General features: G+C 42.5%; 1 protein-coding gene across 2 annotated transcripts in view; it reads left to right on the top strand.

Annotated features, from left to right (window-relative positions):
- Positions 1-8,825: 8,825 nt before the first annotated feature.
- The window catches only part of ZDHHC21 (zinc finger DHHC-type palmitoyltransferase 21), a 40,712-nt gene continuing 22,198 nt past the window's right edge, over positions 8,826-27,339 (top strand). Inside the window, exons 1-6 of one of the 2 annotated variants that reach the window (XM_033173530.1) lie at positions 8,826-8,905; positions 16,202-16,302; positions 16,928-17,137; positions 19,488-19,586; positions 21,904-22,015; positions 24,906-25,044. In XM_033173530.1, coding sequence (XP_033029421.1) covers positions 16,984-17,137; positions 19,488-19,586; positions 21,904-22,015; positions 24,906-25,044 — 504 coding nt within the window. In that variant the 5' untranslated portion in view covers positions 8,826-8,905; positions 16,202-16,302; positions 16,928-16,983. Of the gene's footprint in view, positions 8,906-16,194; positions 16,303-16,927; positions 17,138-19,487; positions 19,587-21,903; positions 22,016-24,905; positions 25,045-27,339 lie in introns of those variants that run through there. The other variant, XM_033173531.1, reaches the window with a different exon arrangement.

The raw sequence follows: 27,339 nt of genomic DNA, 5'->3' as shown, positions 1-27,339 counted from the left end.
GAAGAAAAAACAAATTAGAGCCAGAGGACAGTGGTCTTGTATACACCCCAGGGACTGTTAACTGTAGTCACATTTGAAATGTAGACAGGGTAACTGTTTCTGCAAAGTTCCCTTTGCTTTTAATTTGTCATAGTGTTCTATTTTATTTTACAGGATTTTCAGAGCTATTCCTAATTGCGGGGGGGGGGGAGGGGGGGAGGAGGAGGACAGTTTCCAGTTATTGCAATGGTGCATCTTATTATGCAGAGACTGTTAACTTTAAGACTTTTTAAATGAAGTTAATTGTCAGCCCCTAGAGTACACCTTTTCTCTGCTTTAAGAATATCAGATTAATCACCGCAAATACCTGCACAGTTTCACAATGCCAGTAAAGTTTAATCAACACTGTGCTGCATGGTTTTTAAAAATAATAATAATAATAATTGGTTGCTGATAGCAGAGGTTCTAGAGGCAGCTGGAGACAACTGTAACACCTTGAAACTCTGCATCCCTTCATAGGAGCACAAAACCCTTACAATGCCATTTAACTTTTATTTTAGCCACTGACCCCAAAAGATCCACTGCTTGCAAGTTAAAAAAAAGTAGAATACTAATAATATAATTATTCAGGCCTTTTTTTGTTATCAGCAACATATTAAAATCGACCATTTTGTCCAATATTAATAGCTTCAAAGCATATGCGATCTTGCTTTGTGAAAAAGTTGGTAACTATATAGAATCATAGAATAGAATCATAGAATCATAGAGTTGGAAGAGACCACAAGGGCCATCCAGTCCAACCCCCTGCCAAGCAGGAAACACCATCAAAGCATTCCTGACAGATGGCTGTCAAGCCTCTGCTTAAAGACCTCCAAAGAAGGAGACTCCACCACACTCCTTGGTAGCAAATTCCACTGCTGAACAGCTCTCACTGTCAGGAAGTTCTTCCTAATGTTTAGGTGGAATCTTCTTTCTTGTAGTTTGAATCCATGGTATCGCTTCTTTTAATTCATATATGTAAGTAATTTAGGCTGCAGTCCTAGGATCTATTCATGTAAATTCATCTGTATGTGACTCTAGTAACATGAGTGACTAGTTGGCACCATGGATAGTGTTCTAATAAACCTCTAATAAACCTTAGGATATATTCACCTGTACAGGTGTATCACTGTGTGTCTCATCACTTGATACTTCTAGTTCTCTGTAAAATGGCAAACTTGTGTCTCGTCCGAACCATTTCAGGTTACAGGTGAGTCTAACATATGACTCAATACCCTGCCATGCACAAGAAAAGTAGTATGTCAGGGGGGAAAGACAAACTTCAACCCTTATCCTTTACATCTAATTTTCTGCGTACAAGGATTCATCAATATGTGGAACACCTTAACTGAAAAATGCTGGTTAAGATAGCATGAGGTGGTTCTTCTTGTTGTTACAGATGTTCAAGGAAGAACATACCGGTACCTGTAGTTGTTTGAGCTTGTTTTCCGTGATATTCTTTGAAAAGCCAGTATCCCTTGCCATCATTTCCACCTTACAGGATTGCTATGAAGATAAAGATTTTAACGCATATATTTTATGCACTATGTTGGTAGTAATAATATTACTACGTCTTCTGAATAAAACCCAGTATTTTGTCATGAATATATAGGCAACAAAACAAACCTGCTTGAAACTAAAATTTAACCACCCTCCCAATGTATAAATTTATCCCAACGTGAGGATAGTTACCCACAGAACGTTCTTACTCAACTACCTAAATAAATCCTACTTATTTCAAGGCTGCTGTATTCCAAATACACATGATTACGATTGTAACCCAAAGAGCATGCGTCCAGTGTAATTTTGGGGAGAATGGATGGGTGTGCACACCTCTGCCTTGATGTGGCAAACCAACGTCATGTTCGTTCTGTTTGATGCATATCATTTGAAAGTGGAAAAAAATGTCTCTGGCCCATCGGCATCGGAAAAGTTTGCTAAATGCATTTGTTTGGAGTGAAAAGCTCACGTGGCGGTGTGCCTATTAACGTGTGGCAAGAAAAAGTGGAGATTCTGGTTTACAGGTCATGCCTTAAATGCATCGGAATGACCAAAACCTGCATTAGCATTGCAAAATATCCCTCTGGTGTAGGAGGCTTATAGACCAAAGTGCCATCCCTTCTCTTGCAGGCTGCCTCCATAAGAGAGCATCAGCTGCTGCGGCTACACATGGCATGATTTTAGCATGCTGATTTAATATTTACAGAGTGCCAATAAAATTTTTATGACGACAGCTGGTGGTTCCTGTGGTAATTTATAAACAACAACATAACACAGACATCAGGGAACTCCAGAGGAAGGTTCTGCATGGCTGTACAATATTTAGGAATATCAGGCACAAGGCTGTTTTTCCAAACACGGAAAGGGTTTTTGTTCGTCCATCCCCCCTTTGCTTTGTGGGTTTTTAAGGATCAATGCAGAATGCATTGCTGGGAGACTTGCTGCAGCTGAACTTCCCAGTACAGCACCCAAAGCCATAATACCTGGAAACAACCTGCCGGTTACAAAAATTACAGAAAGGAGTCAGTATTCTTCCTATACAAGATTTTCACAAGCCTGTTTCTGTGCACCTGATAAGCCTTCATTGTGGTTGGACAGGGCCGGATTTACGTGTAAGCTAAACAAGCTGTAGTTTAGGGTCCCACTCTCTTGGGGGGGGGGCCCAAAAAAAAAATTAAAAGAAAAAAAACTGGATGTAGATTTCCAAAATACAAGATAAAAAACAAATAAAATAAAACTTACACGCAGCTACAGTGTTTTGTATTGTGTAGGCTCCTATGATGAAGTAATGGGCCCCGCCTGCTAGCCTGCTCCCTAAAATATCACATATAAAGGGCCACATTACCTTCAGCAGCTTAGGGCCTCATCAAACCTAAATCCGGCCCTGTGGTTGGAAGACTTATTAAACCTTCCAGACAACTTACCGGTAATTGCTTTCCAGGAGAAGCACAATTTCTCAGCACTCCCAATTGGTAAACCCAGTTGGGACTGAGTCTTGCCAAGGGTCAATGTCACAAGTCCTTTCCCTCCCCATGCCATTTTTAAAATCAGCAGAATAAACATTTTATTCTGTTGTGTTTTCTTTTTTTATTAAAGATTTTCTTGATTTACAAAAGTGTATGCAATGTCTCTCTCGTATTTTTTTTCCATGTAACATTTTACAAATCGGTTTGGGTGGTTGAGACATTAGGGAGAGAAGGGGGAAATACCGGTAGGTGGGTGGGGTGGGGTGGCGATGTTTCTATTTTACTTAATATATGTAGGGTTTGGTGTCAGCGTTGTTTGTGTAGGTTCTTATTCTGCTGTATTTCAGCTTTTTCTCTCTCTCTTTGGAGGCCCCATTTATGATGCTGGGGTGCACTGTTCCTACAATTAACACCACATCACACACACACACTGCCATCCCCCAAGCAGCATGGTTATTAGAGGGGACAAAGTTATTACTTCGTGTAACTAGTGCCAGGGAAATGTGTGGAAAACAAGATTAAATCCTCTCATTCACAAAGAGAGGCTCATAGTCTGTCTAACCTTTCTGGTTCCTACTTTGTACTAAAGACCACCAGGCTCAACAAGATTGCGAACAGCCTGGGAATGCATGTCAGCATTATTATTATTATTTTGCTTTGAACAGCTAAGACTGTCATATCATTTAAAAGCGCTCTTCCACTATTTTTAAAAGCCAGCTTCATATTTCCCATGTTGCGAGACAAACTTTTATCTTCACAGTCGTCGCAATATGGAGCTCCTTCCAAAGCTGTAGCTTTTCCAGATAGAGAAAAGCGAAATTATCTGCTGCCCTAAATCAATAGAGATCTGGTTAAGTGTGCTTCTTCCACTTAAATTCAGTAAAGAAGAAATTTAAAGATGCTAATTTTATATGAAGTGTAAATATCTGAAAAGTTATTTCATTAGGCAGAAGTCGTTGGGACTGAAGTATTTGATTCGGAAGGAGATTTGATTAAAGTGTACAATACTTAGTGTGATTTCGATGCCATGCTCAAACCAGTTCAGTGCTTGAAAACTGTCAACGAATGAATTTTAGCATGTTGTAAAAGCTGAATTGATGCTTTTGAATTATGGTGCTGGAGGACACTCTTGAGAGTCCCATGGACTGCAAGAAGATCAAACCTATCCATTCTCAAGGAAATCGGCCCTGAGTGCTCACTAGAAGGACAGATCCTGAAGTTGAGGCTCTAATACTTTGGCCACCTCATGAGAAGAGAAGACTCCCTGGAAAAGACCCTGATGTTGGGAAAGGGGACGACAGAGGATGAGATGGTTGGACAGTGTTCTCGAAGCTACTAACATGAGTTTGGCCAAACTGCGGGAGGCAGTGAAGGATAGGCGTGCCTGGCGTGCTCTGGTCCATGGGGTTACGAAGAGTCGGACACGACTGGACGACTGAACAACAACAACAACAACAACAAAAGCTGTGTACATGGGAAAGAGCCATAGAGGTTATTTCTGTGGCACTGCTAGGTAGGGTATCTCTAAATTCAATCCCTGGCATCTCTAGGGAGGGCTAGGAATGTCCCCCCCAAAAAAGCTCACCAACTCCCCCCCAAAAAATCCTGGCTACACCCATGCCCCCATAGAATTGCTGAGCTGAAAGGGAGCCCAAGGGTCATCTAGCCCAACCCCCTGCAATGCAGGCAACTTTCACCCAACACAGGGCTGAAACCCATGACCCTGAGATTAAGAGTCTCATGCTCTACCAACTGGGCTATCCCAGGGTTGTTACTAAGATAATACAAGACTCCTCATCGTTGTTGTTTTACTGCACAGTGCTATCCCTCTGTAAGTTTACACAGAGCAACGAGATCATTTTTTTAGGTAGAGGTCGGGTGGTCATCTGTCATGGATGCTTTAGTTGAAATTCCTGGGTTGGACTAGATGACCCTTGAGGTCCCTTCCAACTCTACGATTCCATGATTTCCAAATTATTGGCCAGTCATTTCTTACAAGCCTCCTTGCACCCCTTACGTTTCATAATAAAAATAGTTAAAGCAGCAGTCTGAACTACGCTTGCCTGGGTGTAAGTCCCATTGAATTTACTAGGGCTTACTTTTGAGTAGATGCAGTTTAGATTGCACTGCTTAGTTGCCTTCCGATTACAGCCTCCCAGGTTCTACCTTTTCAGAGCCGTATTGTCGTTCAGGATACACAGAATGCGCGACTCCAGTAAATGGTGAAGCAGATATTACCAGGACCTACCACTATACGTTAACAACCCCCAACCATTGCTTATTGTGTGGTTCGTCATGCGTTGCATGTGTAGTGAATGTGAGATTTGAAATTGTTCTAGTTTATTCCCAAACTTGACTCTAATCCTACTTAAAGCACTCACAACTTACCCAATAAGTACATTTTTAAAAACCAAATACATCTTACAGTGCATGGTGATAATCTTTAAACTACCCATTTCATCTATTACAATTTAGGACTTTTGCTGGAGGGCAGAAGTCAGACTAATTTAGAGTGGGCATCATGCCACTCAGACAGATGGGGGGTGACTTTCCATAGCCAAGAGATTGTGTATGTGCATCAGTTATGGGTGCTCAAGGCATTATTCCCAGCTGGGAGCAGCAAAACTGCTGTCCATTCTGAGCTGCTTATGGCTACCAGCCATGGCTGATTTTGTCTCAGGCCAGAATTCTCTTAAAACATTTCTGTTTCATAGCCCCATAAGGGGAATTTGCTGGACTTGAATAATCTGTTGGAAAATTGTGGTTGACCTTATCTTTGGCAAAAAAAATTTTTTGTCAGAAAATAACTTTGCGGATGTGAAATGTGGGATACCCAACTTATTTGCTTATTTCTGTTAGGACTCCCCCAAATATTTTGTGATCTGCAAAATGGATGGCAAGGATGCCCGCTGGAGATAACGAGAGCCAGCTGAATGCTCGTAGGAAATAATGGGAGCTGCAAATTCTAATTGGCACAACTGGGTTCCAATAAAATAAAATGAAGCTACAAATAAAGCAAGGAATAGATTCTTAGAAAGAACACATCAATACACCCTCTAGAATTGGAATGATGGTCCCTGGAACTGGGGTGGTCCTCACCCCACTCCAGTTCCTCGAGGTCTGTCCTTGCTAGTGTCAATTATTGCTCACTAGCAATGTGGTTAATATGTTCCATTCCTGTGGCCCACTCCATCCCTTCTAAATATTATTCGTAGGTCATTCTTTTATTTCAGTCATATGCAATTGGCATTCACAGGTCTCAGGAACTTCCCATTGAGGCCAATGGAGTCTCTAGTTGGAGGCATATTTCAGATTATTTATCACAAGCAAATTGCGCCTTAAAATAACATTCTGTACTCCGCACCCCTGCTATTCTTCCACTGTCCATTTATATGAAAGAAGTGGGACTGTAATTTCCAATAGGGAGGACATTTACTTCCAGTACTTTGGCCACCTCATGAGAAGAGAAGACTCCCTGGAAAAGACCCTGATGTTGGGAAAGATGAGGGCACAAGGAGAAGGGGATGACAGAGGATGAGATGGTTGGACAGTGTTCTCGAAGCAACTAGCATGAGTTTGGCCAAACTGAGGGAGGCAGTGAAAGATAGGTGTGCCTGGCATGCTCTGGTCCATGGGGTCACGAAGAGTCGGACACGACTGAACGACTGAACAACAACAATATGACCTACAACAAGCATGATCTTCCATTATCTTCTCACACCCTGTTGCACTCCTGATCAGTGTGGTCCAAATATTTCCCTCCTCCTCAAAATACATATTTATTTATTCGTCCTAAACGTATTTACTCAGAGGTCCCGCTGCAGGGAGTGCCAGCTTGGCCCCACAACTGTGGGTTCCCGAGTCATGGTTGCCATGCAGCATGCATGAAACTGGTGCCAAAATTTGTGGGTGCCCAGCCCCTTCATGAGGAATTTTGTGGGTGCTCAGGCACCCAGGGAGCCGGCACCTATGTCCCTCAGAGTTCAGCGGTACTTATTTATTTCCAGTGCTTTGTTCTTTTAAAAAATGTTTAGGGGTACTCTCATTTTCACTCAAGATAATTGCCATTTTATATTTCAAATTGGGAAAAATAAATAGAGAAAATAGAGAAAATCAGGGCCAGATTTAGGTTGGATGAGGCCCTAAGCTACTGAAGGTAATGGGGCTCTTTATATGTCCAGCTGTCCTTTGCCAGCAACAAATTGTCCCTGTTTTTTTGCATTGAATATATGCTATGGTAATTTATGGACCTAATAGGGCTCTAAAGCCATTTGCACATAACAAAATACAGTATGTTTTATCAAGGTAGTTGTTGAACTGAAATACAATTAAGAAGTATATTGGGGGGGGGAGAGTCCCATAGCTTTCAACTTTTCCCTTTTCTTGCGAGGAATCCTATTCAGAATAAGTGAATTTCCCTTAAAAAAGGGGAAAGTTGTCAGCTACAGGTATGGTGGGGCCCTAAGCTATAGCTTGTTTAGCTTATACATAAATCCAGCACTGGACAAAGTACAAAGATTCACAAACTGTTTAGGGGTATGCCTAACCCCTGCATCACCCCAGAGGAAAGCACTGCTTATTTCCTAAAAAGCGTGTTTAGGATTGCACCCAGAAACCCACAGTGGTGGCTGCAAGCACGGACCCACCTGACACCGTAACTCCAGATTCACAGGTAACAGTAACATTCAGCCTGCAAATGTAACACCACGAAGCAGTAAGAGGGATGTCAATACGAATAAGGTGCTTTAAGCAAATGTTCCCAGGCATGACACTAATGTAGGAAGTTAGCATAGGCATTAGGCTCACTTAAAAAAACACCCAACTACCATATTTTGGAGCTGTTTCAGGGCCGCATTTAGGTTTGATGAGGCCCTTAGCTACTGAAGGTAATGGGGCCCTTTATATGTCCAGCTGTCCCTTGCCAACAACAAATAATCACTGTTTTTTTTGTGTTGAATATATGCTATATGGTAATTTATGGACCTAATAGGTATCTAAAGCCATTTGCACATAGGAGTCTACACAACACAAAACACTGTTGCTGTATGTAGGTTTTATTTTATTTGTTTTTCATCTTATATTTTGGAAATGTACATCCATTTGTTTTTTCCTTTATTATTATTATTTTTTGGGGGGGGGCTCCCAAGAGAATGGGGCCCTAGCTTATATACGGCACTGATTGCACCCAGTAACATTCAGCCTGCAAATGTAACACCACGAAGCAGTTTATTTATTATTTATCTATTTTGTTTCGACCACGAAGCAGTGAAAGGCATATAACTACGAATAAGGCACTTTGAGCAAATGTTCCCAGGCATGACACTAACGTGAGAAGTTAGCATTAACTCTCTTTAAAAAAAACAAAAAAAAAAACACCCAACTATTTTGGGGTCCATGGGGTCACGAAGAGCCGGACACGACTAAACAACAACATTTTGGAGCAAGTTTGGATCCGCAACCGAGGCTGTTTGCAGGCGGCGTCTCTCAGGTTTGCTCACAAGCAAGTCCCACCGGGGGCTTAATGCTCCCAAGAAAGTTTTGCGCTGGGTTTATTATGATGATATGATAGCTTCTTCTGCTCTGCCCGCCTGGGACACACAGGAATTCCCCCGTAGCTCCTCCAGCCAGGCTAGTTGCTCAAAGACTTCCATTTCTGGGCCAGGGAGAAGCGACCCCTCCGCCCGCCCGCGCTCCCGTTGCTAGGACGCCTGCAAAAGCTCCAGGAAGTGGCTTTGACACAGCAAAGGAGGCGAAGGGCGGGAAGCGCGCCGTCTCCTTCCTTCCTCCGACTGAGAGAGAGGCGCTTTTATTTTTTTATTTTTTTGGCTTCCCTCTCGGTGCGCGTGCGCAGAACAGCAGCCGGAAGCCGGAGTACGGCCGGGTGCGTGGGGTCCATGAGGGTCGGCGGAGCCTTCCCGCCGGTGAGTGGATGGAAGGGGAGTGACGCCAGGGGCCGCGAGGGGGCGCTGTGGGCAGGGATGCTCCTGGCCCTCCTGCACTTGTGGGCAAGGGGGAGGCAGAACTGGGAGGGAAGTGGGGAAGGGGAGGGGAGGGTGGTGTGGGGACGGGGTCTCCCTCTTCTTCTTCTTCTTCTTCCTCTCCTTCTCCCTCTCCCTCTCCCTCTTCCTCTCCTTCTCCCTCTCCTCCCTCTCCCTCTTCTTCTCCCTCTCCCTCTCCTTCTCCCCCTCTTCTTCTCCCTCTCCCTCTCCTCCCTCTTCCTCTTCCTCTTCCTTTCTCTCCCTCTTCTTCTCCCTCTCCTTCTCCTTCTTCCTCTTCCTTTCCCTCTCCCTCTCCTTCTTCCTCTTCCTCTTCCTCTCCTTCTCCCTCTCCTTCTCCCTCTCCCTCTCCTCCCTCTTCCTCTTCCTCTTCTTCTCCCTCTCCTTCTCCCTCTTCCTCTTCTTCTCCCTCTTCTTCTCCCTCTCCCTCTTCTTCTCCCTCTCCTTCCTCTTCCTTTCCCTCTCCCTCTTATTCTCCCTCTCCTTCTTCCTCTCCTTCTCCCTCTCCCTCTCTCTCTCTCTTCCCTCTTCCTCTCCTTCCTCTCCCTCTTCTTTTCCCTCTCCCTCTTCTTCTCCGTCTCCTTCTTCCTCTTCCTTTCCCTCTCCCTCTCCCTCTCCTTCACATCTGGGCAAGGAGAAGCCTCGCTTTCCTCCACCACCAGGGCCATCTGCAAGCCCAGTGTCCCTCACCACCACCTCATGGTCCAAAGAACATTCAAACATGAACCCTTCTGCCCAAGCTTGGAGCTGGGAAGGGGTTGAGGAACACACACCCCTTTGACACTTCCATGGAGCTTGTTGGCTTGCAGTTGAGGAGATCCAGGTGTCTCGGCCAAGCAAGGACCTATAAAGTCCACCTGAAGAGGTTACGCTGGCTCTGAAGGAGCAAGCACGTAGCTTGAGGGTGCTTCTGGGTCATCGCTGTCCCTTGACGCTCAGGTGGCCTTGGTGGTGGCGCGGAGTGCCTTCCATCAGCTTTGGCAGGTGTTTCAGCTGCGCTCCTAAGCACCAGGTTAGATTACTGCAACACATTATTTGTGGGGCTGTTTGTGAAGACGGCTCGGAAACTTAAGCTGCTGCAGAATTTGTGGTTGCTCACTGGGGCAAGATGGTTTGAGCATATAACGCCAATCCTGGCTCGACTGCACTGGCTACCAGCTAGTTTCCGGGGCCAATTCAAAGGGCTGGTTTTGACCTATAAAACCTTAGACAGCTCAGGACTGCAATATCTCAGGGAACACCTCTCCCTATATGAGCCAAGCCGGACCTTGCGATCATGACCTGAGGCCCTTCTTTGTGTGCCTCCTCTGCGAGAGGTCCGGAGGGTGCCTACATGAGAACAGGCCTTTTTGGGGGAGCTCTCTGCTTATGGAATGGTCTCCCCAGGTAGGTTCGGTTGGTGCCAAGCAAAAACATTCCTCTTCTCCCAGGCCTTTGGCTAATTAAACAATCTGTGTCCATTTAAACTGGGGGGAGGTTTTTATTGTTTTTGTTTGTTGCTATGTTATATATTTTTGTGTTTCTATATTGTAAACAGCCCTGTGCTGCTTGGCTGAAGGGGAGGTATACAAATTAAATTAATAATACAGTGGTACCTCGGGTTACATATGCTTCAGGTTACAGACTCCGCTAACCCAGAAATAACGCTTCAGGATAAGAACAGAAATCGTGCTCTGGCGGCGCAGCGGCAGCGGGAGGTCCCATTAGCTAAAGTGGTGCTTCAGGTTAAGAACAGTTTCATGTTAAGAACGGACCTCTGGAACGAATTAAGTACGTAACCAGAGGTACCGCTGTAGTAATAATACTGTTGTGTTCCTGGCTTCTTGATATCACATGTTTAAGAAAGCCCCCTGTTTGCTCTCCTGGGAGGTAGGCCTTAGACTTCCTGGTTCTCTCTATTGCTTTGGAACAGAAAAAGGTGGTGGTTGGCCAACCAGTTTAGCCAATACCTTTATATTGCTTCTGCGATGTATAGGGCTGGTGCTAGGAAGTTGCCATCTCATCATGGGTGTAGCCAAGGGGGTGGGGCCTAGATCCACAAATATTATTGAATAGCATTGCAAGTGCTCATTTATCTGAGGTTCTGCCTCCCCCTTTGGCTGCTCTCCCCTAACAAAAATCCTGGCTACGCCCATGCATCTCATACCTCCAAAAAGGCATTGCCTGTGTTGGGCATTATAGTTTGGAAGATGAATGGTGGTGGCTGCCCAACTTGGATACAAAGGCACTGCCACTGCCTAGTAAGCATGTTCATGGAGGGAATAACTGGCAACACCAATGCCAGGGTAGACATCCCAGTGACTGATAGCACCAGTGCCTGGTAGGGTCAGAGGTTGCAGTGCTGAGTGAATGAAGCAATCACCTGGGGTAGTTAAAAGGTAGACATTATTTAATTGTTAGTGGGGGGTTTTAAGTAACCATATTTATACACTGATTACTTAAACAAAAGGTTTCTGGCCCTCCTGTGGCACAGTGGGTCAGTGCGTCTGGAAGATTGGTGGTTCGAGCCCACCCAGGGACAGCTGTGGGCAGGATTCCTGCATTGGACTCGATGACCCTTGGGATCCCTTCCAACTCTACAACTCTGTATCTCTAAGTGACTTAATTTGAAATATTAATTTAAGACACTGGAAAAGAATACATGGGTTATATATATAGTGTGTTGTATAAGTTAAGTTATTTTAAAAATAAATATCTTTACCAAAATCACAGGTTGAAAATTGCATGCTAAAATTACATGTCTGGGAAAGCTTGCTGAAACAAAAGTGCCTCCAAGTTCTACTTCTTGAGGTGAATTGTGTACAGTAGTCATTTGGTGCCTGCGGTCTGTCCCATGTACCGGTATGTAACTCATTCCTTGAAGAGCTCACATTTATCACAGTTGATTCATAATCCACATTCCTTCAGCCTCTTGAGAACATGTTCCAGATTCTTCATATGATCCTCATCACTAGATGATGTCATCCAGATTGTATCTGTAACTGGTCATAGTATCTGTATACCAAATTGCGAGAAGAAGAAGAAGAAGAGTTTGGATTTGATATCCCGCTTTTCACTACCCGAAGGAGTCTCAAAGCGGCTCACATTCTCCTTTCCCTTCCTCCCCCACAACAAACACTCTGTGAGGTGAGTGGGGCTGAGAGACTTCAGAGAAGTGTGACTAGCCCAAGGTCACCCAGCAGCTGCATGTGGAGGAGCGGAGACGCGAACCCGGTTCCCCAGATTACGAGTCTACCGCTCTTAACCACTACACCACACTGGCGAGTGAAGGTGCTGCTCCAAATACCAATTGATCACACTGGAAGAAACTCTTTTCAGTGTTAATGGTGGTCAGAAACTTGACGCCTCTTCTTCTTCTTCTTCCATTTGGAGATAAATCTGTGCCACTCCTTTCCTTCAGATAACAGTAAGAAAATATATTCGGTTTGAGTCAAGGAGCCATTTCCCACTCTTAGCAATGGGTTAATGATCTCCATGAAGTCACCGCAGACCTGTTTCAGCTCATATTTTTTTTTGCCCATAATTAGGTCATAAAGTTCAAGCTACCCATTGAACTAATGGATATGAATTACTGGTTTGTGGCTGTGAAGTGCCTGGATGCCAATATAAATGTTAAGTGATTGTTATATTACCTGGCAGAAAATACAGAAAATTATTACAAAATATAGTTTTAATAGTTATTTCTACCTTAACCACAGTTGTGCTCCATGTATAAGCATGTACCAACTTATGTAGTAGGTCTGATGGGAATAATTGTTATTGGCTGTGTGAAGGCATGCTCTTTAGTTTTGCAGTTGGCTGAGATTAGCAATATTTGATGTAGGTAGTACAACTGAAGGTGCGAAATGCCTGCTAAACGTTTGTGTGGCACGCTGGGATTAGCTTTTTGAAACAGATTACTTGTTTAATTAAATTATTTACAAATGGGTGATTGTGCTAAGAGGGCTGGTTTACAACAGTGTCACTTTGGAAACATGCATACACCAAAGAAAAAGTTACCAGCACCCTGGAGGTCCCTTGGTTTGATTGCACATAAACTTGTTGAATTCATTTAATTTTAAATTAATGTGTTAATTGCCTTTTACGTGTGTCTCAAAGGCATTTTACAGATGTACCACAAAAATGGCTAAGAATACGGTAATTTCAAAAACAGTTCTTTTTTTTAATAAAAAAAACAATGCTAAAAGCAAATAACTAAAGACAGGTTTAAAAAATCACTACAAAATTAACACTTAAGGCAGCTGGAGAAGCTTGTTGGAACAAAAATGTCTCCAACTGTTGCCAGAAACTACAGATAACCAAGTATTCCTCCTGTATAGCACTTTGACAGCTATGCAAAGTTTGATAGCAGTAGCAGTCTTTTCTCTGTAATGCTTGCATTTTTCTTGATTCTGTGGCGCTTGGTTTCACAACTCGTGCTCTTTTTATTACGATAATTATTTGTCAGTTTAATCACTCTTGCTGTCACTAGGAGGCTAATTGGCAGAGTTCTGCTGATAGACAACTTGCAGCATGTTCCCAGCCATGCTTACTTTGAATTCAGTGGTATTTACTTTCCTGTTTAGGATCGTCACAGCCATACAGGAGCCTACCTGAGTGTACCTTTGGGTGGAAAACCTGTGAGTGTCCAGGTTCTGTTGTACTACAACTCCCATCATCATTGGCCATGCTGGTTGGGGTTGATGGGAGTTAGAGTCTAGCAATATTTGGACAGCCGCAGATTTCCCATCCCTGGTATGTCTAGCTGTTAGGCTGTGCCTTCCGATGATTAATGGCAAAACTGCAATAATGCACCCAAGGACTGCTGTGGGCAGGATTCCTGAAACACTGGGGGTTGGACTAGATGACCCTCAGGGTCCCTTCCAACTCTACAGTTCTATGATTCTGTGGTAGCAAACACGAGAACCGATGAAGCAGTGATGCTGGCCTTTCCCACAGACCCCCTAGCAACATCATTGCCATCTTACCCAAATGTGAGCAACTGCATTTAACATGTGTAGCACCTTTGTAAAGAAAACTTTTTTAACTATGGCAAAAAGAAAACGCCCGTGCCATTTTCCTGATATGGCAGATATCATAAGAGATGCAAAATCTGTTAATCTGAGCAACAGCACAATATGCTAAAACAGCACCTAAAGTTGCACATGTTGGTGAAATTCTCAGCACTTAAGGCACAATACAGGAAAATGTGTCAGGCAACCTGCTCTGTGTTTGGTTTCTTGTGCTCGATGGAGCTCACAGAAGTAAAAGGAGTTGCAACAGACTGTTCATGCAGTCTGTGATATTCAAGGAAGAGAGGAATTTAGGTGGAGTTCAGTGGGAGTGTGTAGGTGTAGCAGAAGAAATGCAGTTTGACTTGTAGTAGTAGTAATAATAATAGTAATAATAATTTACTACCCTGCCCAGCTGGTGTAGGACTTTAAATATGACTACTTGAATTCTTAATTGGATGCAGGTGAAGAATTTATATAGGAGAAGGTTGGGGTTGCTTGAGAGAGATTTGAAACACATTTGGTTGATCTATACTTAAGGTTTGGTGTGAAATTAGGAGTAGAGTAAAGCCGCCACTTAGATACACGTCTGATTTGTTTAAAGTTTATAATCATGTACAGCCTGTTCCTAAACAAGTTGATCTGAACCTGTGGGAGTTTGATTCTATGTCACGATCAGATCATTTCCCAATGAAGTTTACACTGGCGGTAGTCTTCACAGGGATGATGGATCTATGAGTATTGTTTGGCTGATGGAATCTGAGGGATTCTTCCCCCCCCCCCCCCGTTTCCTTGCCAAGTTCTCTGTTTGTCAGAGCAAGTACTTCTGTTGAAAACCTAGTCCAGGAACGTTCATGTTTGCCTTGACTTAAATGCCTCTGTTTCAATAGCTCAACCAAGGGAGATGTGAGAACACCAGTTAGCCCGGTTTAGTAGAGCATAAGACTCTTAATCTCAGGGTCATGGGTTTGAGCCCCATGTTGGGTGAAAGTTGCCTGCATTGCAGGGGGTTGGACTAGATGACCCTCGGGCTCCCTTTCAGCTCAGCAATTCTATGGGGGCATGGGTGTAGGCAGGATTTTTTTGGGGGGGAGTTGGTGAGCTTTTTTGGGGGGGGACATTCCTAGCCCTCCCTAGAGATGCCAGGGATTGAATTTAGAGATGCCCTACCTAGCGGTGCCACAGAAATAACCTCTATGGCTCTTTCCCGTGTACACAGCTTTTACGACATGTTAAAATTCATTCGTTGACAGTTTTCAAGCACTGAACTGGTTTGAGCATGGCATCGAAATCACACTAAGTATTGTACACTTTAATCAATTCTCCTTCCGAATCAAATATTTCCGTCCCAACGACTTCTGCCTGATGAAATAACGTTTCAGATATTTACACTTCATATAAAATTAGCACCTTTAAATTTCTTCTTTACTGAATTTAAGTGGAAGAAGCACACTTAATCAGATCTCTATTGATTTAGGGCAGCAGATAATTTTCGCTTTTCTCTATCTGGAAAAGCTACAGCTTTGGAAGGAGCTCCGTATGGCGATGGCCGTGAAGATAAAAGTTTGTCTCGCAACATGGGAAATATGAAGCTGGCATTTAAAAATAGTGGAAGAGCGCTTTTAAATGATATGACAGTCTTAGCTGTTCAAAGCAAAATAATAATAATGATGATGACATGCTTCATGCCCAGGTTTGAGCCCCATGTTGGGCAAAAAAAGATTCCTGCATTGGACTAGTTGACCCTTGTGGTTCTTTCCAACTCTGCAGTTGTATGATTCTATGACCAGAGGATGTGGATGAGTTGCTTAGAGAGGTGCAGCAATAACATATCTTGCAGACCCTTTCCTGGCATGGCTGATACCAGGATGTAGATGTGCTTCATGCCCCTTTGCAAGAGGGGGTAATTCTGGCCAGCTTGGAAAAGCTGTTTGTGATATGGTTCCTAAGGAAACCTATACCAGACCCCCCCCCCAAAGCTATAACAAGCCCTGGCCAGTTGCAAATATCTTGTTCTTAGGCAAAGTGATCAAGTACATGGTGGCTATGCAACTTTCACCTTCTTTATATAAAAAAGTGATCTGTTCTATAGGAATGTTTCTCCGTTATTTTTATTAGGGAAATATTTGTAGAGAATACTTTTATGTCACAAAGCCCCCATCGCTAGTCGGCAGTAGAAACAGGATAATAAAATCACCTAACTCTCTCTCTTTTTTGCGTCTGATTTCAGGTGAAGTTGCAGAAGTACTGAGTCAATGACCGGAATCAGTAATGGGCTTCATGAGAGCCAACAAACTGAAGCTTAATCCTGATAAGGCACAGGTTTTGTAGGTACGCAATGTAGCTACACTTCCCAGGTAAAATTGCCTGGCACCTATGTTCCTCTCTTATCAGCACCGAGCAAAAAGCTCCTTCTCCTCCTCCTCCTCCTTCATTATTTCCCCCCAACTTTTGAAGCTTTCAGTTGTTGCCCATACTGTTTTTATCATTTATTTTAATGACAGTGCTTTTCTTAGTGTGTTGTATTGTCATCTGTTTTGTAAACCACTCTAGGAACTATGTGTTGAATGTAAAACCCCTAAAAATAAATAAGTAAAAATAATGATAAGCAGTGTTTGTCCAAAAGTAATTATTTTTGTGTTTCACGTGACTTCGTCCCAAGAAAGTGTGTATAGGATTTTAAACTTAGTGGACAACAAGAAATGGAGGACTGGCAGCCTGTCTGGCTAAAGTTCATTCAGTGATGTGTGGAATCTTATTTGATTTCCTAGTGTAAACCTTGTCGTGGCATCTCTTTCATGAAAGGGCAACTTCCTTGGCTTAGCTTCTTCTTTTCCACCTACGGCTGAAGGTTGCTTCCTTCATGCGTGGTGCCATTCATATGTGTGCTGCTGACACAGCTTGGGAACTTTCATAAAATTGCTGAACTAATTAATGTTTTTTCTTTCCTTCTTAGGCTTAGTTCCCCCCCCCCCTTTCTGCGTGGAGCAAGCTGCCTTCAGATTATGTACAATGGGACTCCGGATTCACTTTGTTGTTGATCCTCAGGGCTGGTTCTGTATGGGCCTGATTATCTTTGTTTGGCTTTTCAACACGCTCTTCATTCCAAAAATTATCCTCTTTCCACACTATGAAGAGGAGCATATATCACTGGTTACAATACTGTGTAAGTCACGTTTCTCGCTAGTTCTTTTATTCCACTCGGACTGAGTGTGCCGCTGCAGTCCATTAAAAACTTTAATTATTATCTGTTTGACTAATTGGGTAATTGGTTAAAAGCCAGTCAAATGGACATATTGTTGTTTTGTTGTTGTTCAGTCATGTCCGACTCTTCGTGACCCCATGGACCAGAGCACGCCAGGCACCCCTATCCTCCACTGCCTCCCACAGTTTGGCCAAACTCATGCCAGTTACTTCGAGAACACTGTCCAACCATCTCATCCTCTGTTGTCCCCTTCTCCTTGTGCCCTCCATCTTTCCTAACATCAGGGTCTTTTCCAGGGAGTCTTCTCTTCTCATGAGGTGGCCAAATTACTGGACATATTACAGCAGTTAAATATATCATATCCAGTTTTTTGCTCTTTTTTTTTGAGGCATCTGAAGGAAAGCGTCAATTTCTTTTAATATCATGTATAAAGGAATAATAAAAAAGCTCCCAATAACTGCAGAGAGATGAGATGGTGATCATAGCAATATTTTCATTGACTTTCATAAGCAAATCCACAGTTATTGTAACTGTGTTCAGGTAAGCTAATTTGATATTTCCATAGCTTTCCCCCCAATATGTTCTGCATCAACTTTGTGCACTGGCTATATTCTCAAGACAGGAGGCATAGAAACCGGTTTAACAGATTGTATGGAGATACAAATGGGAGAAGAGAGTGAGAAGGGAGCTGGCAGCAGGTGAGCTTGTGCAGAACAGATGGAGCAAAGAGACAAGAGAGAAAGAATAATCTGGATGGAGAGATGAATAGCTTTAAAAGTAAAGATCAGAAGCTAAAGTTGCAATAAATCCGGACATAAAAGTTTTTGAGCTTTTTTCATACACCTAGATTTTGCCAGACATTTTGCCTATTTCTGCCCGACTGCAGTATTCCGGATATGTCCGGGAATTTCCGGACGTATGGCAACCCTAACTAAAGGAAGGGGGTGATTGAGAGTGCTGTCCTGATAATTCTGCCTGCAAACAAGTTCAGGAGTGCTTTCAAGAATATCAAAAGGTTGTCCGAAACTTCTACATTGTACTCTTTTGCACATTTCCCCTTGCCTCTTCACAGCAACATAGTGTTGTTTGAGTGTGTGTCTCCCTCTTGTTCCACCCACACATGGGCAGTGTTTATCCCTTATAATAATAATAATAATAATAATTTATTATTTATACCCCGCCCATCTGGCTGGGTTTCCCCAGCCACTCTGGGCGGCTTCCAACAAAATGTTAAAATACAATAATCTATTAAACATTAAAAGCTTCCCTAAACAGGGCTGTTTTCAGATGTCTCCTAAAAGTCTGGTAGTTGGTTTTCTCTTTGACATCTGGTGGGAGGGCGTTCCACAGGGCGGGTGCCACTACCGAGAAGGCCCTCTGCCTGGTTCCCTGTAACCTCACTTCTCACAGTGAGGGAACCGCCAGAAGGCGCTCGGCACTGGACCTCAGTGTCCGGGCTGGACGATGGGGGTGGAGACGCTCCTTCAGGTATACTGGACCAAGGTCGTTTAGGGCTTTAGAGGTCAGCACCAACACTTTGAATTGTGCTCGGAAACATACTGGGAGCCAATGTAGGTCTTTCAAGACCAGTGTTATGTGATCTCAGCGGCCGCTCTGCTTTCCTTCCAAAAGAAGTAACTTTTAAAAAATATGTGTTGGTATTAACCCTCTAAAGATGTACCTAGAGGTACCAGGAATGTATGATTTCACAAACAAGCTTAGGCTTGAGGGGGGGCGTTTTGAGATTACTGATCCTAGCATGATACCTACAGGAAAGCTATTGACTGACTCTCTGAGTAATCAATTTGCCATTTCCCGTCAATGCCACTTGTATCTGTAAGATTATATTTTAACAAATATTTCACAAGTAAAAGTCCAGCAGTTGAGGTAGTACCACTCTTATTATGGGCTGCAGTACATCTGCAGCCCTTTAATATATTGGAGTGGTTACACTCTTAGTCCACTGAGCTGGGAAGCAATATGGGGGTGTAGGAGAGGAAGTTGGTAGCCTAGACTAGACTCTCTGCCATCTGCCTTGCCCATCAGTCTACTTATTCGTAACCAGAAGTGCCACAAATCCTCATTGCTTCTGCCATTTGTGCGGCAGGTGAGTCCACCTGTAGGTTGTATCATTGCTATGTGTGTTGCAGCAAGACATATTCTGTGTTATCCCCACATTTTCTTTTGCTTCCAAAAAGTGGAGCAGTCTGCATTTGAACCTTCAGAGACGTGCATATAATTCATTTTCTTCAGTAATTTGAGGAAAGCCCGTTAAAATTCCCATTAAGAAGACTGCCGTTATATTTTACAGGTTACTACCTAGTTGCATTTTTCTGTGTTGCCTCATTACTGAGGGCCTCAGTAGCTGATCCAGGAAGACTACCTGAAAGCCCAAAGATACCAGTTACAGGTACAGTTTTGGATCGCCTTCCTTTATGTTGCTGGGTTTGTTTGTTTTTAAAGGTGCAGTTTCAATGGTTCCGAGAAACTTTGCACCAACATATTTAAATCAATCAGATTTGTTTTGTGATAAATCAAAGTGTACTTCACTACATCTACTTTCTGGTATGCACATTCCATTGGATTTGTTGAATTAAAAGTTTAGGTACATTTGTTGTTGTTCAGTCGTTCAGTCGTGTCCGACTCTTCGTGACCCCATGGACCAGAGCACACCAGGCACTCCTATCTTTCACTGCCTCCCGCAGTTTGGCCAAACTCATGCTAGTCGCTTCAAGAACACTGTCCAACCATCTCATCCTCTGTCGTCCCCTTCTCCATCTTTCCCAACATCAGGGTCTTTTCTAGGGAGTCTTCTCTTCTCATGAGGTGGCCAAAGTATTGGAGCCTCAGCTTCAGGATCTGTCCTTCCAGTGAGTACTCAGGGCTGATTTCCTTCAGAATGGAAAGGTTTGATCTTCTTGCAGTCCATGGGACGCTCAAGAGTCTCCTCCAGCACCATAATTCAAAAGCATCAATTCTTCGGCGATCAGTCTTCTTTATGGTCCAGCTCTCACTTCCATACATTACTACTGGGAAAACCATAGCTTTAACTATACGGACCTTTGTCGGCAAGGTGATGTCTCTGCTTTTTAAGATGCTGTCTAGGTTTGTCATTGCTTTCCTCCCAAGAAGCAGGCGTCTTCTAATTTCGTAATTTTACTTGTATGCCACCTTTCCACAGTTCGAACCATGCTCAAGTCGGCTTACAATTTGGGGAGAAAAACAACCTAACAAAAGTGGTCGTAAACAGTATATAAGACATTAAAAATACACAACCAAACTGAACAATTGCTACATAAATCATACCGGAAAACAAACAGCAAGAGCAACAACCCCCTCCTGACCGACTCCACAAACTTTGTTGCAAAATAAAACTAAAGGAGCTTAGAATTATGGATGTTATTTTGTATCTGTTAATTTAGACTGTTTTGTACCGTTTCAGAGATAATTTTATCTTTGTTTCTGTATTATTTGCACAAACTGGTATGGTCAGATTCATTTGTTGCCTGTTTTAAATCACATTGGAAAACTTGCCTTCTGTTAATGGTAACTCTCTTATTAAAGAGTAACACCTTTGTGACATTGGCTTTATGGGAACAGATTGAAAATCAGTTTCCCATCTGGCATTATTACTAGTTTAATGATCTTGAATATTGGGTTTCCATACTGCCAATGTGCAAATGATGTCATTTTTCAGCAAGATGAGAAACATGGCAGCTCTCCGACTTAAAATTGAGCCTACATAAATAAATATATAAATGAGTCTATATAAGAAAATTCAATAAGAATTGATTGAAAGACCCTATAAAATAATTCTATATATGACTTGTGTATTAGTGAGAAGGATATGACCATGCAAATGTCACCTTGCCTGATTCCATTTTCGTTTCAGGGCAGGTCACTTTTCCTTTTGTCATGAAATATGAAAATCTAATTATGTCTCCACTTCACTTAAAGCAAATAATCAAGCTTGTGGGTTGTATCCTGCTGGAGGGGGAAGCCTTTGGATGCAAATCCCTTTCACCACAAATGCACCTTTCCAAAACTAAGTGCATTATCAGAAGCCAAATTTTAAAATAGCTGTACACATAGGTGCTATTCAGAGTGTGTTAGGTGCACCTAAGTTAATTTGAAATAAATGGGACTTACAGTTTGCAATTCTGTTATGTCCTATTGACCTAACGTACACTAATTTTCATTGTAGTCACTGCATTAGTTTGATGAAGGCAGGTAGTTTGATAATGGCAGGTGTCACTAACCTTTTCACAAACCAGAGAAACTGCCATAGGCACCTCTCAAACAAGCACCCACCACAACACATTGTATTGGACACAATAGATTGCTTGATGGACCATTAGGCTGACTCAGTATAAGACATCTTCTGATGTTTGTAAAATATATAGACCTCATTACCTGAAATTCTGTGAGCATTCCATTTTGCATGATGAAGAGTTCTGTGAAACTGAAAGCTTGTATGCGCTTTGATTAAATTAAAAGGGGGGGGTGTACTTTTTCTCTTTTGTAGCCATCACAGTGGTCTTCTAAAACACCTGGCGTGTTTTGGTTTTATCGGGATGCAAACGAGGGACATTTTTGTACGTTCCTTTCTTTTCCTGTAAAATCATCAACTACAGTAAGACTTTATGGGTCTTACAGAAGCAAAAACATAATGGCAATTCGGGGGTGGAGGAGTTTGTAATAACATACTCTGCATTTTCTTTCCTTAGAAAGAGACTTTTGGGAATTATGTAATAAATGTAATATGATGAGACCAAAGCGTTCCCACCACTGCAGTCGATGTGGACACTGTGTTAGGAAAATGGACCATCATTGCCCGTGGTAAGTTTATTGCCTTACCACATCCTAATTAGGCACACTGACTGCTAAATTAATCATTGTTTGACATTGTTTCCCAATAGTTGTGTATTTCATAGTAATGATATCACCGTAAACATCAGGTTCCCCCCAAAAAAGTGACTTTAGGATTCATAGTGTTCACAATTAACCTTTGGAAATGGATTATTAATACTAGAATATGATTTTGTTTCAAAATACCATGACAAGATCCATATAAGCATTTGCTACTGCTCATGCACTCAACCTTTTCTCTTCTCCCTTTATGTTTAACCAGCAACAAAACCCAGATGTTTCCAGTTAACCATGGCTTCCCATTTCATAGTCATAGAATTGTAGAGTTGAAAGTGACATGGCTTGTAGGGTTACAAGAAGTTTTGTGAGGAGAATTATATAAATTACTGCAAATGGGATTAAGAATGAGTTTATTTAGGATTTGGATCTATAGCAATAATTATAGTAATAAAATGCAGAATCAGAAATGATTTTAGAAAACGATTAGACAGGGTTGAAGGAAGTCTTAGACTGTGATAACCAAATATTTGATTTGATTTTCATGAGATGTGTAAGGACGTTCAGTGGTTGCTCATGAGAAATCAGGTGAATGCAGAACTTCTAAAAACTAAGTTCTTTATTGTGCAGATATTTACAGTGGAGCAAAAGTTCAAACGTCCATCTCATCCCTCTGAAGAGTCCGGGAATGAACCCTTCCGGTTCTTGGTCCAGGAAAAAAGGTGCGGGATTCTAAACCCCCGCCTCCCCCTTCCACGTCTTTCCTGTCTGCGAACTCGGGGCGCGGGGACCTGTCCCTGTTCCCCGCTTCCCCCTTGGTGCTCAGGCTCTGCGATCCCATCACAGCCCCTGCGCCGACTTCCTGCTTCCAACTCCCCCTCCGCACTGGAGGAATGGTCGCTTCCTCCTGAGGAGGGGGATGACGAACTGGTGAACAAAGGGGGTGGTTCCCTGTACTGCAAGCGATCCTGGGATGCTACCAGCCGTGGGGAGGGGGGTTTCCTGACAAGATGTTATGATGGAAAATATGTGTAAAAACCAATAAAAATTATTATATATATATAAAAGAACTGTAGAGTTGGAAAGGACCACAAGGGTCATCTAGCCCAACCCCTTGCAATGCAGGAATCTTTTCACCCAACGTGGGGCTTGAACCCACGACCCTGAGATGCTCTACTGATTGAGCTATAATCTAAACAGGAAAACTATGCTTACGAGCCAGGATTTTGAAACATGGTTTGAGTTGGAGTTAAGATGCCAGGTTGTTCTGAGCCTGTTCATCATCATTCACCAGTAGGGTAACTGTGGTTAATCGGAGACTTCCAGGTTTAATCACTGCATGCTATGAAAGGAGGAGAGAAGAGGCTGCATGAGACTTGTTCATATCTTACTGAGTCAATATATGATCATCTAAGCCCGTGGTATGACTATTTTGTGTGGGATGTAAACACAGAGCAGCCAAACACAACACTCCTAGAGAGGACATGAAGGTAACTCAGTCCTCCAGGCTTAACTTCCTGTTTACCTGGACTGAGTTACAGGAACCAGAAGTAGGTGTGGTCTTACCTGGGAACAACATCCCAAAGATCACTGTCCTTTTTGCCTCATCTCTTGAAGAAGCAGGATGCTCTCTCAGCCTGCAGCTGAGAGAAGCAGAAGTGAAGCTTCTTTCCTCATGGAATCAGCTTCACCACATGTAAATACATTTATCTAAGTTCGTCTGCCTCTTTTTGCCTGTACTGTGACTCATGGATGTCTGTAAGTAAACTCCTTTCATATCTTATAATCAGTATTGTGTCTTTTTGCTTTTAAGAGGGAACAAGGGGAAATATACCAGGAATATAGCTGGCTTAAGCAAGCCTATGCAAACGTTTTTCTGCTGTGTTTTAAAAGGGAATGTAAACTCTGCTAAGTTTGGAGCTTGCTCACACAAGCTGGGATTGAGATATATAAATAATATATACTCATCCACATTCCTAAACATTCCCACATTTTGCACCTTCCCATTTCGACTCTTTGGCACCCTATCTGCATAACCTAGCAACTCTAAAGTATAGACGTGCTTTTACTCTTGCAAGATCAAATGTATTGCCCTCGGCTGTACTTGAGGGACGATTCCAACAGATTCCACACACAAAAAATGCTTATGTCCCTGTGGAGATGGCAGTACCGAATAGATGGTGCATACGCTTCTGGCTTGCACTCTTTATAAAGACTTGAGGAATGAGATTATCACCCCTCTTTTATTGTCCATTCCGGGTCGCCCAACCACTGCCACAGTGCCCTTTCTCTTGGCAGGTGACAGCAAAGGTTGCAAGGTTTTTAGCTGGGGCAACCAGAATAAGATCCACTACTTGACTATTGATTCAAAACCCCAAAATGTATTTCATGTAATTGACTTTTTATTTCTATTCTTTGTATATCGCATTGTTGTTTTATTGCTATGGCCAATGGCTGACACATATAAAGATTCATTCATTCATTCAGCCTGTCCTATGTGGTGATTCTAGTTACAAAAGCGAAGCAAAATTTAGTACAGAATCTCCACCCCCTACTTTTATACTAAGAATGCTAGATAAAGAGTGGAAGAATGTGTCTCCCTCCAATTCCCCCGTGTACCAAAAGCCACATTGCCTTGGTGTGTAAAAAGCCAAGCTGACTAGTACTGTAAAACCGTACAGCTGAAGACTGTGGACAGAGGCAGATGAGGAATGAAAGTACAAAGAGATAACTGGTGGACATTTCCCCTTCTGGCCTGTCCCCACTTGTAGGTCATTGGTTTGGCTTGAAAGGCTTGTTTCATTGTTAAAATTGAGAAAACGACTAATGCTCCATTGTGTGTGTTTACACTTGTTTTCTGCAGGATTAATAACTGCGTTGGGGAAGATAATCACTGGCTGTTTTTGCAGCTGTGCTTCTACACTGAACTTCTCAGTTCTTATACGCTGCTACTTGATTTCTGCCACTGTTATTACTTTGAACCACTTAAAAAAGTTAATTGGGTAAGAAAAAAATTATGCTTGTAAGACGTGGATAAATGCTAACATCACCACAGTTTATTATTCATGGTTAACTGCATGATGAATTATTTTAAGGGTGTGTGTTTGTGTTTGTGTGTTTTACCTGTTCCTGCATTCTAGGATATAGATGTGAATTTGGTTTGACCTATGTGAATGTATGGATTTGTTTCCATCGATCTAGCAAATAGGAAAATAAGGAGGGGGCCAAGCACCCGACAATAGCTCTTACAAAATCAGAAAGTTGCTACAAAATGCAAAGGCTTTTAAAGGAATCTATAGGGAGAAAACAGAGCAGATGTGGACCCTTGACATTTATTCCGACACCTGACAATTATAAAATGCATCTAAACACAACAGTTTTATTTATATATCTATGGTTATTTATATTATGCATTTCTGGTTCCACTCAGGGCCCCTTACAACAGTTCAAAAAAAATGATTCAATGTTAAAATACAAAATGCATAAAATGCACAACAAATAAAATACACAGCATTAGTGTTGGGCCAACTAACACATGTTATGCAGGAAATACGATGGTTACATGTACACCAATGTTACACATTATTCTTTTCCATACCAGCTTGAAGACATACTTGAGCACCTTTAAATGCCTAGGTAACATAACATCGGGATGCAGGTGGCGCTGTGGGTTAAACCACAGAGCCTAGGGCTTGCTGATCAGAAGGTTGGCAGTTCGAATCCCCATGACGGGGTGAGCTCCCATTGTTCAGTCCCTGCTCCTGGCAACCTAGCAGTTTGAAAGCACGTCAAAGTGCAAGTAGATAAATAGGGACCGCTCTGGCAGGAAGGTAAACGGCGTTTCCGTGCGCTGCTCTGGTTTGCCAGAAGCGGCTTTGTCATGCTGGCCACATGACCCGGAAGCTGTACGCCGGCTCCCTCGGCCAGTAAAGCGAGATGAGCGCCGCAACCCCAGAGCCGTCTGCGACTGGACCTAATGGTCAAGGGTCCCTTTACCTTTACCTAACATAACATCAGGGCATACCAATGATCAAGCTCTCCAGGTGTGGCAACCTGGGTGTTTACACAGATATAAGCAAGTCTATTTGCTGGTGGGAGTTGGCAGAATCTGAGTGTTAACACCTTCCTTCACATGTGCAATGTTCATAGTGTCCTACTGAATTAGGACCTCTTAAGAAGTCATGTACTTGCACTGAGGCATATCAAGTATTAAGAGCCAAATGTTGAACCACCCTGATGCAGGATATCGTATACGTGAAGAACCATGAACGTATATTCTCCCAGAAACGTACAAATGTTAATGTATTTTAACAATTGTTGGAAGCCACCCAGGGTGACTGGGGAAGCCCAGCCAGATGGGCAGGGTACAAATAAATTATTATTATTATTATTATTATTATTTTATTTATTATCTTTGGGGTTGTTATATTCCCCAGATAAAAAGTGTTCTAGAAGTCAGACACGCAGTGCTGGATTTACGTATAAGCTAAACAAGCTATAGCTTAGGGCCCCACTCTCTTGTGGCCCCCCCCCCAAAAAATTAAAGGGGGAAAAAACTGGATGTATATTTCCAAAATATAAGATAAAAAGCAAATAAAATAAAAAACAAATAAAATAAAACCTACATTCAGCAAGTTTTTAAATATACTTCTTAATTGTATTTCAGTCCAACAATTACTTTGATAAAATACATATTTTGTTATGTGCAAATGGCTTTAGATACCTATTAGGCCCATAAATTACCATATAGCATATATTCAACACAAAAAACAGCAACGATTTGTTGTTGACAAAGGACAGCTGGACATATAAAGGGCCCCATTACCTTCAGTAGCTTAGGGCCTCATCAAACCTATATCCAGCCCTGCAGACATGTATTTTTACAGGACCTCGTGTTTTGTCATAAAGGACCTCACAGATATGGAGCACAGCGTAGGCATTGCGTACAAAATTGAAAGAAAGATGCAACATTAAAGAATGGAATATATCAGCTTTTGAAAACAATTTTTTATGTATAAGGAAAATGGTGAAGGGAGAAATGTCATCTCTTAGAGATGGGAACACAGATAAGGGCTTCAGGTGATTAATGTGGTGTATTATCTTAGCTATCAGCTTTTGGGCAAACCAGGATTTTAAACCAACTTAAAACCATGGTTTAAGATCCTGACTGTTTCCAAAGCTGGTTGCCACACTTTTGGAGTTCAGAGTGTTGGGAAACTATGGTTTATTTGATATTTATTGGTTTAATCATTGAACGCACAAAGGGACAAAGAGAGGGGCTACATGTGTGGGCAAAA

This window comes from Lacerta agilis, chromosome 16, assembly GCF_009819535.1.
Source record: "Lacerta agilis isolate rLacAgi1 chromosome 16, rLacAgi1.pri, whole genome shotgun sequence".
NCBI lineage: Eukaryota > Metazoa > Chordata > Lepidosauria > Squamata > Lacertidae > Lacerta > Lacerta agilis.
The sequence above is the reverse complement of the archived record's forward strand: the minus strand, read 5'-3'. Positions and strand labels throughout refer to the sequence as shown.